The sequence below is a fragment of the Lonchura striata genome, chromosome 3 (assembly GCF_050655825.1).
Source record: "Lonchura striata isolate lonStrDom1 chromosome 3, ASM5065582v1, whole genome shotgun sequence".
Lineage (NCBI taxonomy): Eukaryota > Metazoa > Chordata > Aves > Passeriformes > Estrildidae > Lonchura > Lonchura striata.
The window spans coordinates 53,937,652-53,950,066 of record NC_140705.1 but is presented as its reverse complement, the minus strand read 5'-3'; the positions used below and the strand labels follow the sequence as shown (position 1 = coordinate 53,950,066).

Here is a 12,415-nt window from a genome sequence, read left to right as displayed (position 1 = left end):
AGTTGTATATAAAAATTCAGAGAGGTGTTATCATCCCCAGGTAATCTCTGTTGAGCTGCAAATCTCTTTGTTGGTTATCACTGCAGGCTGTAGACCTGGCACACAGGACAGACACGGGGTAAAGGAAAGTAAACTACATGGAAGGAGAGAATGAAAGAAAACAGAAGAATTTGGCTTTTCACTTATCTACCTGTGCAACTTCAGTTGTTGCTGGTGACAAAGTCCAGAGCTATAAATGGCATTCTGATTGTAAATGGCCAGGAGGATGTGAGCTTTGGGAGTAAGTGCTGAGGGAGAGGGCACAAGCCATAGATCAGTTGCTCTTTTAAAACTCCTGGCTGCACTGAGCTACAGTGAGGAATCACTCCACACCACATCCATCAGGACCAGCTGGGTTCATTTGGGAGTCCTGGGCACACACAAAGGTAACAGAGGCTCCAGTTCAGGTTTTATTTGTATTGTAGTACAATAAGAGTGCAATTTGAACGTACACATATTGAACAAAATGTAAAAATATTATTTATGTAATGCTATGGGAGGAAATTAACAGAGCAATGCAACTTACTTAATACTGACCCTGTTTCACCTCGTATTATGGCAGGTACCAGTCACCTACATGATCTGGAAGGGACACAGAGAGTGAAAACTTAAGAACTCCAGCCAAAGAAAAGCCTAGCAAAATCTGTGTGAAGATGTAACATTCTCCAAGCTCTGTGCAATGGGAATGTTCTGCTTGTTCGCAGCTCTACAGCTGAGCAGCTGCCCACTGCAGCACTAAACAGAGGGCTGCCAAAAAACCTGATCCAACTCTTCTCTCTCTTCTTGCAAAGTAACATTCTGGAGCAATCCTCAGTACACAGGTAGCTAGGCTTTCTCCCATATAAAGTGCATCTGGTCTACATCTTGCGTGTATATATACCCCGTGCAGCGACTTCCCCTCTAATAACCCTCCCAGAAAGGAGGTCGCCTCACCTCAGTACCTGCTGGTGGCATCTGCCGCCTGCTAATGACCTTGTGAATTGCATGTATTTTACACCTAGCATGTGCCGGTGCACCACAAGCATGTAAGTATCCTTTTCCCTGTGCTTTGCCTTTCCCCATATGCCTTATTCATTTACAAATCAGAGTTTCCACCTAGAAAGTGGTGAGAAAAATAATTCTCCCACCCCTGGGAAAACAAACCTCTGTTGAATCTGAAACCAGGGTAGCAGTCCTTGCTTGAGCACAGTTTTTCTCCATTGTTGTGGTAACTATGCTGAAGACTGGGAAGTGCAGACATGATTGAATGTAATTTCTTTTCTGCTAATTTCCTTGCCTCAAAATACCCCTATTTTCTTCCACGTTCTGAAAAACTGTAGCAGACTCCATGTAAATGGCTGGGAGTCTATTGTGCAGCATAAACAAAAATCTTCTATGAAGTCAAACTTTATTTTTCAGTTGCAGCCTTCTCTATACTGGTCTTTTGATAAAATACATTAAAGATGCTGGTGGCAAAACTCACGTAACATTTTTGTAATCGTGCAAAAGTAAAAACATTCAGTTATCAAAAAAGCATTATAATTTCAACCCCAACAAGGTTTGTTTTGTTACAAGCAAACAGACAGTTTTATTATCTGTAAAGTAATATGCTGTAGCATAAAGTGTCACATATGTAACATTAAGTGTTTCATTTTCAAACTATGGCACAAATACACATTAGCCATAACAGTCTCATCTGGCTACCTGTAGCCTAATTTTTTGGCTGATCAATTTTTATTTTGATAAAATGAAGTAAAATCTTCCAAAAAGTAAAATGGGTACATGAAGTACGATTCAAGAATCCTTAGAAAATATTAACGTTCCCTTATATAATACAGCATAAATAATTAATGAAGGTTTTCTTGATGTCCAGAGAGAGTTAGGGATCCTAACCATCCATGGAGAATTAGCGCCATTAGTTTGGTAAATAAGACCAGCTGACTCGGTTGTTACACAGTACCTTCCCAAAAGCTTGAACACTTCCCAGAAGGATTCAGATGTGTACTGGCTCCAGGAGAATATAAATAGTCCACCAGTGCTGAACCTAAGTTTCTTCCTTTCTGAGAGTCCTTACTCAACACTTCCAGTGAGTCTTTGTGCTTTGAATAAAACATGAGCTCCAGTGGAGAAAGCTGGTTCGTGCACATTTTCCATTATCTTCAAAGTTCATTGTGCGAGTTTTTCTCTGCAGCTTTGAACATCAGAATGGAATTAAAGATTTTTAGGGCTGGTCCCAGTTTAATGCTCATTATTTTGACTATGTCTGATTGGGTCATTAGCAGGAATGCTTCTCCATCAATTTGCTTTAAAAGAAAAACACACAAAGCTATTAAGAGGTCTGACAGTGCAGAAGTATAAAAGTTTCAGAAAACATGAAAAGTCCCAGTAACTTGGCTGAATACAAGCACTTTCAAATGCTTTCAAGAGAGCTTTGATTTCAACCTTTAGACAAATCAGCTAGTCTAAGAGAACAGGATGATCTTCTTTATGCTCTAAAACAACCATCTGGCTAATTTTTAGCTAAACAGTTCTCATTTTCATACTGACAATATAAAACCTATTAAAAAGTAAAGTGGATAAATTAAGTATAATTCAACTATACTGAAGCACAGCAATACTTTTAAACATCTTAGCTATTCCTTTTATGCAAGCAGCCATAGGAGAAGCTTCTGGATCTCACTCCCAGCTACAGAGCTGGAATCCCCTTCAGGCCACCACTTCTTTGCTCACTAAATAGCAAACTGAAATGAATTTGATCCTGGATGAAAATAAGGGCCAGGCTAATAAAACTGCCTCTTTGACACAATCATAACAGAACATTTCAAAATACTGAATATTTTTTCTTTGTGTTGTTGATATTTTGCTAAACATTACAAATGAACATTCTCCTGTAAGCAAATCACTCTCGAAGCAGGGGTGCTAAATCCCATCAGGAAGAGCCCCCAGGGTCCTCACTTTAGGGGCTTCAATGGGGCCAACATTTCCCATGTAACCTTTGGATCACTTAGGTATCTATAGGTAAACTTTCAGTGTAAGCTGGATAGCTATACATAAAATGCAACTGTGGTTAGACAGGAGCACTGTTTAGCCTTAAAGATACTAACCTGAGATAAAAACAGACTAAATTTCTGTAGGGCTAGGAAACAAGTCTTCTGACTCAGATATGCTGCAAAGTCACACCAGCACTCTAAGTTGAGGAACACTGCAGTCAGAACAGCACCACGTGGTAAGCAACAATTACTTTCTACTCATTTTGTACACAAAGCCAGACTTGGTGGGCTCAGAACTCGAAGTGTGTGAACTTGGAGCCCCCCAAATAAAAAACTGAAGCATCTTAACAGAAGCAGGCTGAGGGTTCATTTCCATAGTAGAAGTCTGAACCAGCATCTTCTACCTACTGATGTCAGCCAGTCCATGCCTCAATGACCTCACTGACCTCAGTGGGGGACACTTAATTTACTAGTCACTGACAAAGCCTGAGAGGCTGAATCCTAAAGAAGGGAAATAGTTTCTCACACCTCTGAGAATGAAAATGTTAGGATTCAGCATCTCCAGGGCACTTGCTGGCTTGATTAGCAATATGCCAACTTTTATTTCTAAATTCATTGATGAGACACCCTAAGTGGCCTAGGGGATGATCGAGGCTTGAATAGTAAAATGCTCAACATCTGAGCTAGTGCCAAATGCCCAGAGATGCAGCCTCTCAGTCCTTGGATAAGCAGCTATGATAGTCATTACAGTCTACAGCACAGCTTGAAAACTTCTGTTGCCGGAGATTAGCAGGGCCATCTGTATGCATTTTCCTCAGGAGCTGCCTTCCCAAGTCTAAGCACCAAAATTATTCTTCACTTGAAAGGCTGGCTGACTCTGCCCATTCAGGTCATCTGGCTGGGATAAGCACCTGAACACTCCGACATCTTTGATCAAACTGCCTTCTTGAAGTTAAGCATTAACAGGAATAACAAACCTCTGAGCAGAAAAAAAAAAAAAGACAACCTAGTTTATAAGGCCTAATGTATCTAAAAGCCCTATCCATTCCTAATGACAACTTTGAAAAAAAAATCTTCTCAGATGACAGAAATGCACACCTGGCATGTTCACAGAGTGAGTACATCTCCTTTGAACCTCAGAACCTTCAGATCTTCTCAATTCCCGCTCAGTTAAATCACATTCATAAACTGGCTACATCAAGAGGAAGAGCATCAATAGCTAAATGTGATCAGACAAGATGCAATGAGTTTTAAGAAATTGTTATCTTGAACCACTGTTCTGCTTTATTTAACTTATTACCATCCTGGAGAACTAAAATAACATACTTGCTTATAAATCTTGCCCAACCAGATGAAGAGAGAACAGTAGTAAATCACAGTTTGTAAGTAATTTCAATTGTCACGAACAAAGTTGAAAAAACACCTGGCTGACACTTGACTGTTTTTTTCTTTACTTTCTTCCTACTTCATGACCTGAAAACCAACCTAATCTTCCATACATTTGCATCTGACTTTACACAATGTGGCACTGAAATGGGTTGCCCAGGGAGGTGGTGTAGTCACTATCCCTGGAAGAGTTTAAGAGGCATATGGACCTGGTGATGGTTGATAAGGTTTAGAGATTAGAGGGACAGTGCTGGGTTGGAGGGTTAGACCTAGTATTTTAAATATATCTTCTAACCCTGATGATTCTATGATTCCATACACTTCATCCTACTAATTTATATGTATTTCTACCAAGCTTTGTTGTCTCTGTCTTTTTGAAATAAAATTCACGCACCTCATCTTTAAACACCTTGCCATGTTCTTCACATCCTGGTAAGCTTCGTATAAATTCAGAGACCTGCCACCAAAGCATACAACAAAAGATTCAGTAAGACACATGTTTTCTCAAAATAGTCTGTAAGGCTGACAATCATTAAAGTCTTTTAGCTATTGTTTTTACAGTCTCATATTAGGAGTTCCACCTTCTTCTGTAAGTGCATAGGGTCATACTTCTTTTTTTCTCTGATTAAATGAGATCAGACTGCCTCAGGTGCAGAGAGCAGTCACAGGTACTTGTGAATGTAAAGCAATGATAGGATTCTGTCTGTCCAAGCATTGTTACATACCTGAACAGAGTCTCTAATCTTAAAATCAGGTATTATGGCCTGACCATATCCATACAGTTCCTCTCTGCACTATATTCTCACTCTCCAAAGCAGTGTGCCACATCCAAACTATGCACCAGAAATAGCTCCTTGCTTCATGCAGACCCCTACACTTGGGTCCATTCCTCCAGAATGTTTGTGTGGGGACTAGATGTTGGTAGTGGAGACCATAAGCACTCGATATGCTGGGCCGTACATTTAGCACTTCTCTTTACAATACCAATGAATATGCTTTTATATATATACACATATTTACCTGTATCAATACACATATGAATTAATACTTCTGCTTCTGGGGCTGTATGGCAGTGGAATGAGCATTTTGGGGATCATTTACATTAGGACTGGCTGAGTCTAATCCTCTGAGTACTCATGTATTATTCTTAATCTATGGGGATAATCTAAAACTCTGAATCAGCCTTCAAGGACAGTGGTAATAAGATAGAAGACAAAGAGGGAACCTACCTCATCTGTACTCCACTTAGAAACTTTACTGGCTGGGATCCCAGCTACACTTGGAAGGAGCTTGCTCTGCTGCTCCCAGCGCAAGGGTAGGCCAGGGATTTGCAACTTAGAAGACACAATAACTGGTTGAGAGAGAAGCCTCTGCGTGCTGGGTTCTTCAACATCTTCAGCAACAGGAAGCAAGAAACAAGAATTAAATCCCTCAGTTGATGATGAGATCAGTCTTGGTAAAAGCACATTAATTTCTATTCATGGGCCTCCTTACACAAGCTGTACTGTTTTGCTTGACTAGAAAAATGCCATGAATGCCATATCAGAATTGGAAGTGCCATGACTGTTCTTCCAGTAGTATGACTATCATTACATTGACTCTCTATAAATATAACTACTCCTACATGGAAGGATTCTCTTTCAACACAGCACAATTCCATGCCATCAGAGCTGTTAGCATAACACACCAAAGGTCAAACAATTTTAAATATTTTGGTATAATAAATAACACATTTAATAGTAGTACAGCAATACAAAAATTAACTTAATTTTGGGGTTTAGCTGTTAGAAAATCAAAAGCAGCACTGCACTGCTACAAAATTCCAAGTGAATCAGTTATACAGTTCCAACCCACACAACATTTATGGCTCATCCACAACAAAATGTTTTTCAGTTCTTCTGAGGAAAAAACGCAAATCTCTGCAAATTCTCTGCTTCCACTTTAATTGAATGTTTTGTTTGGAAAATAACATTAAACTCCTCCATGCTGCATTTTATCTCACTCATCCATAATGGAAGGAATGATCTCCCATCCCACTGTCCCCAAAGGTAATGTACTGGTGGGAGGGTGTCTTCAGACACATGCTGCTGTTGTCTGGAGGAAAGCAGCAGCTGCAGATGTGTGCAGCAGGAAAGAGTGAAGAGTCATACCTTGAGTGATGTCAAACTGCACATGACATCCCTGTTCATTTAGATACATTGGCAGTGTGAAAGCAACGTGCCTGCTCTCTGAACTCAGGCCCAAGGGCTTCCCAATTGCCAACAAAATTGTGGAAAACCTCTGAAATTCACTTCTTAAGGAACAGTCAACAAAATACTCTTAATGCCTAATGGTTCATGCAGTTACAATGACAAGGTACTCTTAGTGACATGATTCATGCAGTTACTCACAAATCCCTATGTTATTTTTGTTTGGATTGTTAATTTCTGTTGCAGTTCCATTCTACTTTCATTTTTGAGAAGCTGCTATTAACCACACGTTCTCCCAACCCTTACTGTTCTAGTTTCACACATTTGCACCAATTCCCATTATGGATTTTTGCCAGCACAGTGGGGCTGATCTATAATACACCTAACATAGGATGTTATTACATTTGCTTGTGTTGTTCTGCTCCTCTAGCCTAATTTTTTGTTACTTTCAAGATTTATCCTCATTTCATATTAATGCCTATTATTCTAAAGTTGACTCTTAAGCCATCACTGTCAGCCCATTCATTCATTTTTTTAAAAAGACTCCTTAACCATTATATTCTCATTCTTCAAATAGTTCCCTAAATGTCTTTTTACACTTCACTGTTGTTTTACAAATGCTCCTTAGAGCCTCTAATACTAATAAGAATCTCAATGAGGAAGGAATGTGAAAGGTAGCAACTCTGCTGAATGTAAAGCATATTTTACTGAACAGTATCTTTCTAATTGTTTTCTCAAATCCCCTCCCCATCCTTACCCTCTGATATTTTCCTTCTAGACAAGGTCTCTCAAGAGTTGAAAATGTTAAGTGTTCAGCTATTTTTTTCCTTTCATTAACAAAACATGCATATTGATAGTGCCACATAAATAGCAGACTATAATGCTGTGTGAAGAAGATACCACATAAATCACACCATGTATTCACACATTTAAATGTATGTATGCACACAACAGCACACAGGTACAGGCACAGTGAGCAGCATTCTCAGTCTCTGTAGTATCTCCAGAGAGCACAAATGGAGCATGTAAAGTGCCAGTTTACTCAAGTAGATGGGAAAAAAAAAAAAAAAAAAGAAAAAAAGGAAGTTCCTAGCCCTGAGGCAGATATAGCCACAACAGCAAAAAAAAAAAAAGAGAAATTTCGATTTAGTGTGGGTAACCTTGTAACAGGAAGCCAAGAACACACCACTTTAGCTACAATCTACATCTCTAATACCAGATAGTTGAAAGTTTTCCCTACCCACATGCTCTGGAGTATTTCTCACTCTGCACGCCCTGCTTCCCATAGAGAGGCAATCTGTCTTTCTGGGCCATAGAAAATATGAGATAAATTCCAAGTTATGTCTCAACTGGAACATTTAGGAGAAGAGTAACTTGAGTGGCACCAGAGGTTAGCCATCACAGAGCCACGAACAGCTTCTTCAACCACTTAAGTGAAGAAACAAAATCTGCTTGCCAGCTTCACGAGATAGCAGCCAGATGCACAAAGTTCAAGCTTTTAAACCTAAACCATGGCTTCTCTGCTGACATTTTGCTTCACCATCAGCCCACCTGCCTTTACATTGTTCTTACTTTATGCCACCTTGTTATCCTTCTCTCTGATAGTTCATCTCTGTCTTCTTAGCGAGTTACCACAGAACAAAATATAAACTTATATTTCATAGAAGGTAAGTGGCAAATATTTTCTAGCATTATTGAGATACCATTAACACTGCCCAATGCCTCCTGCATGTGTGTAGCTCATAGCATATATAATGTTTTTAAGCACAAGATTTATGCCCATAAAAAAGTTAGTATAAAGGGGCAGTGATTTTATTGGAGTTCTTTAGCTCCAAATTATCTTTTTTCAAACAGAGGGAAGACAGAAGTACACATTTGATAAAGCTATCAGTAGGGTCAAGTGAATGTGGCAAAAGTAGGCTGAGGAATAACAATGCACCTGACATGCCAAAAAATCAGGGCAACAAGCACAGGTATCAACAGTGACAGTTCATAAATTCACAATTATTTTATCTTGAGCTTTCCATGACTATGATAGCAAGAACCTAATGATCCATTTTCAACGTACAGCTTAAATGTGCCATCCTACTTAAACACATAATAACATTGTGTTTAAAAAGGATAACTTTTCCAGACAATAATATAAGAAAATTTTCTTTTCTATTTTCCTAAATAGAATAGAAAATAGTTCTATTTTCCTAAATCTAACTATGTAAGAACCTAGCAAGCAGAGGTTGTTGGCGAAAAACAGTCAATTTTGTCAAACTCAAAATGCTTCACAAAATCAGGCCAGTTTTCTTATAATTAAAAGAACAATACCAGACAATTTAAAATGCTCCCAATTATTTGAATTTTTTTTGTTTGTGTCAAATAATGTAAAGGTTAACATCAAAGCTGCGTGTTTCCTTCCTGCTGAAACAAAATAGCTAAAAATTACTAAAAAGTCTCTTCTATTTGCCTTAGAGACTTGCTTCTTTTAATGCTTAATTTTCTCTAGAATTCTGAACTACATGTTTCAAAACACAGCTTTTCCACAGCTCCTACAATAGACGGAATCTCTCCGATTTTACACGCTCACCAGAGTGCCTCAGATCTATCAGAAAAGTACTGGCAGATAAATAATGTCTTAAGATTAAGAAAATGAATCAGGTGAATATTTAAAAATAAACCATTACCTTAATTTTGTCTTTATGCAAGCTCTACTAGTCTCAAAGAATTCCCTGCATTTTACAGAAATGAGCTCACTTAAAAGGCAAGACATGTAGCTCTTGAAGAGTTACCCAAGCCAATTACTCAATTTTGATGAAAACTTTACGAACTGTTGTACAAAAATTTCCTGAAGAAAATAATATAAAAATACAAGGAATTAAGATTAAGAAATTAAGATACTTAACTTGCATTGACCTTGTATCAATTAATAAAATTATTGTAGCAAAGCTGCATGGCAACAATGCACTGACTCAGTCTAATAACAAGCCGGATACTAAGGTTCACATGTGAAAAAATTACTAAATATAAAACTGATATTCTGGATTTGTGCTGCTTCAATCTGTAAAACTTATCTGTGAACAGCCAAGAGTTTTGCTACAGCAGTACATACAGTCACACAGAATCACGGAACAGAAGGAAAGTCCACACTGAAAGAAATCTTTGGAGACCATATGAGAACTTTCCTGTCTCACTAATGAGAAATCACAATCTGGCTATCACCCTCAACAAGACTGAGGCTGGGTTAAGTAAGTCACCTTAATTTTGCATTATATGTGTAATGTGTAAATGCTTCAACTTTCAATACATTTTTTAGGCAATAAGTTAATTCTGTACCTTTATAATTCAGACTGGTTTAATAAACTATTTGAAAAGTCAGTGGAAAAACATCATTGAAATGAGTTTTTTTTATATTGCTATTAATTTTGCACTCATCTTTACACCTGTAATAAAGTTCTTGGAAAAGCTTTGATGATTACAAGATAATCTCCCCAACAGAAAGGGGGAAAGGCTGCTGAATTTTGCCCTTTCAGGAACATCCCTTTGGAAGTTCCCTTCTAAATTTGTCCCAAACCAGGACACAGCACTGAAAGTGTTGCTGTCAAAAAATTCTTGGACACAGACAGTTAATATGGAAAATAATTTGCAATAGAGTTTCATGAAAATTTCAAGGGACATCACACTTGTTTACTTCTGCAGATTTTCATCTGAAACAAATGAAAAACTGCCAATTTACCTTTGATTTCATTTGAAATGAGCGGCTTATTTTCTGTCTCCTCATCTTCACACTCTTTGTGCTTTATGGCATCCTTTGTTTGTAGTACTCCACTGAGGAAAAGAAGATGTTCAATTTTTATTAATACATCATGAGAAATCATTAAGCATGATGACATCTTTTGCTAGCAATACTATTGACACACCAGGATTCCCACACAAAGGATGCTGTATCATTATAAAATAAAGAAAGGAACTTATTTCTGACTTACACAGAATGGCATGACTACTGACATGAATTTTGCAAAGAAGGCTCAAGAATAGTGTAAACTAAGATTAAGTAAACAATAACAACACACTTGATTTAATAACTGAAACTGAAAAATACACAAATGGAGGCAGTGGATGTGTCTGTATCATAAGATGGGAAGAGTGAAACCCACATTTATAGTTGCATGTCCTACAAAGCCTGGCTGGTTATGCAGGCCATTTTCAGGAGCTGTCTGAAATAACACTTACTCCTTTTCCTCTGCCCAACATTCATCTCTACAGGGCATCAACGTCTTGTCAGTACAGTTACTGACACCCTGTTGTGCAGCTGCTAATGATCCCAAAAATATCACTGAAAATATATATATTCCTTTGCATTTGCTTTTGCATTACTTCTTACCCAGCTGCTCCCTAAGTTTGCCAGACCAAAAATTTGCAGAGAGGGAATGTCTTTCTCCTGTCAAGAAAAACTGGGCAAGAGATGTGGAAATAAGGGAATTTCTCAAGGTGGGGATGCGTGGGGCGTATACATTCCCATCTTAAAGTCATCTCTTGGGAAGTTCCTTTTCAAACTCTGCCTTCAGAAGGTATTTCCAGATGTATTTTCTGGTACATCCTGGTTTCTTACAAATGTGAAGTCATATGAATTTGATGACATTATGTGTATACTTTCTTCTGCTTTTTAAGAATTTCAGAACACTTTGGCCAATTCTTACTAAGCCATCACAGATACTCCAAGCACTTGGAGATGCTAATTACAAATGAGCATTTTCTAAAAATTGCCACCAGACAGAATGATTCTTAGAGTCAAGACTACAAGAAATCCCACTACTATATGAGCTGTTGCTTTGCTATCTACCACAGAAGGAGCCAACAAGAAGACCTTAACAAATGTCAAAATCACAGATGAAAAGCAGATGCACAATTAACACTTTGTTAGGCATCAAGATTAGTACAAATCCATAGAAGAAACAGACCTATTTAATTCCACTGTTTACATTTATATTGTTGAATATCTTTTATACATTACATACAAGAAAACATTTGTGGCTAAATTAAGTAGGAGCTTCAGGTTCACTGACTTCAACAGAAAAGTAATTATCACACTACTAATGGTGCAAAATTAACACTGCAGATCAGGAAATCCAGCCTTTTTAGTATGACAGGACAAAAATAATAGTATAACAACCAATACCAGTGGAATGCATACAGCAGGCACAACCTCTTGTGCCACAAAGGATTTCTTCACAGTATTTTCCTCAGAAAGACTTATTCACTTAAAACTTATTTAACACAGGAAACTTTCTAAAATAACACGCTAAAATAAATAGTGCAATTAATTCCAAAGGCAAAGGAAATGACAGCTGTAATTTTGTTAAGGAAGAGAAATGACCAAATCCTGTGAGGAAACAAGTACCTCCCTATTTTCTTGAGGGCAATTTTCATAGCAGCATACATACAGAAATTTGACCTCATTAGTTAAATACGACTGTATCATGAATTGAAAGTTTTGAGTAAGAGGCTGGAAGACAAATTGAATTGTTTTAAGAGCCAGTATAATTTGATTCCCAAGTCTGAGTGTTCAGCTTCCCTCCCTGTAAAGATTTCCAGTATAGAATTTTTATTACAGTGAAATTCTTTTGCTCCTCTGAAGATATTTCAAAATTGAATATGCTGTAGGCATGTAATTTTTATCATGACTTTTAATCTCAGGAACATTCTAGAGGGACGCTCTGCAGTACTTACGTACATAATTGTATTTTTGCAAACCAAAATTTTCTTGTTTGATGCATAGAGAGGCAAAAAAATAACGAGAGAGAGAAAAAAGAAAAGGAGTAAGTGGAACCAGAGATTAGCTGA

At 37.9% G+C, this 12,415-nt stretch overlaps 2 protein-coding genes across 10 annotated transcripts in view; one reads left to right on the top strand and one right to left on the bottom strand.

The window, feature by feature from the left end:
- The window catches only part of SAMD3 (sterile alpha motif domain containing 3), a 41,749-nt gene extending 37,678 nt beyond the window's left edge, over positions 1-4,071 (top strand). The window contains exon 11 of one of the 2 annotated variants that reach the window (XM_085575146.1): positions 602-4,071. In XM_085575146.1, the coding sequence (XP_085431272.1) occupies positions 602-643 (42 nt within the window). In that variant the 3' untranslated portion in view covers positions 644-4,071. The remainder of the gene's footprint in view (positions 1-601) is intronic. The other variant, XM_085575145.1, reaches the window with a different exon arrangement.
- Positions 437-12,415, bottom strand: part of L3MBTL3 (L3MBTL histone methyl-lysine binding protein 3) — a 77,801-nt gene continuing 65,822 nt past the window's right edge. For all 8 annotated transcript variants that reach the window (XM_021540729.4, XM_085575141.1, XM_021540728.4 and 5 more), the window contains exons 19-22: positions 10,308-10,399; positions 5,624-5,787; positions 4,789-4,851; positions 437-2,321 (exon numbers count right to left, since the gene is read on the bottom strand). In XM_021540729.4, the coding sequence (XP_021396404.3) occupies positions 2,178-2,321; positions 4,789-4,851; positions 5,624-5,787; positions 10,308-10,399 (463 nt within the window). In that variant the 3' untranslated portion in view covers positions 437-2,177. The remainder of the gene's footprint in view (positions 2,322-4,788; positions 4,852-5,623; positions 5,788-10,307; positions 10,400-12,415) is intronic.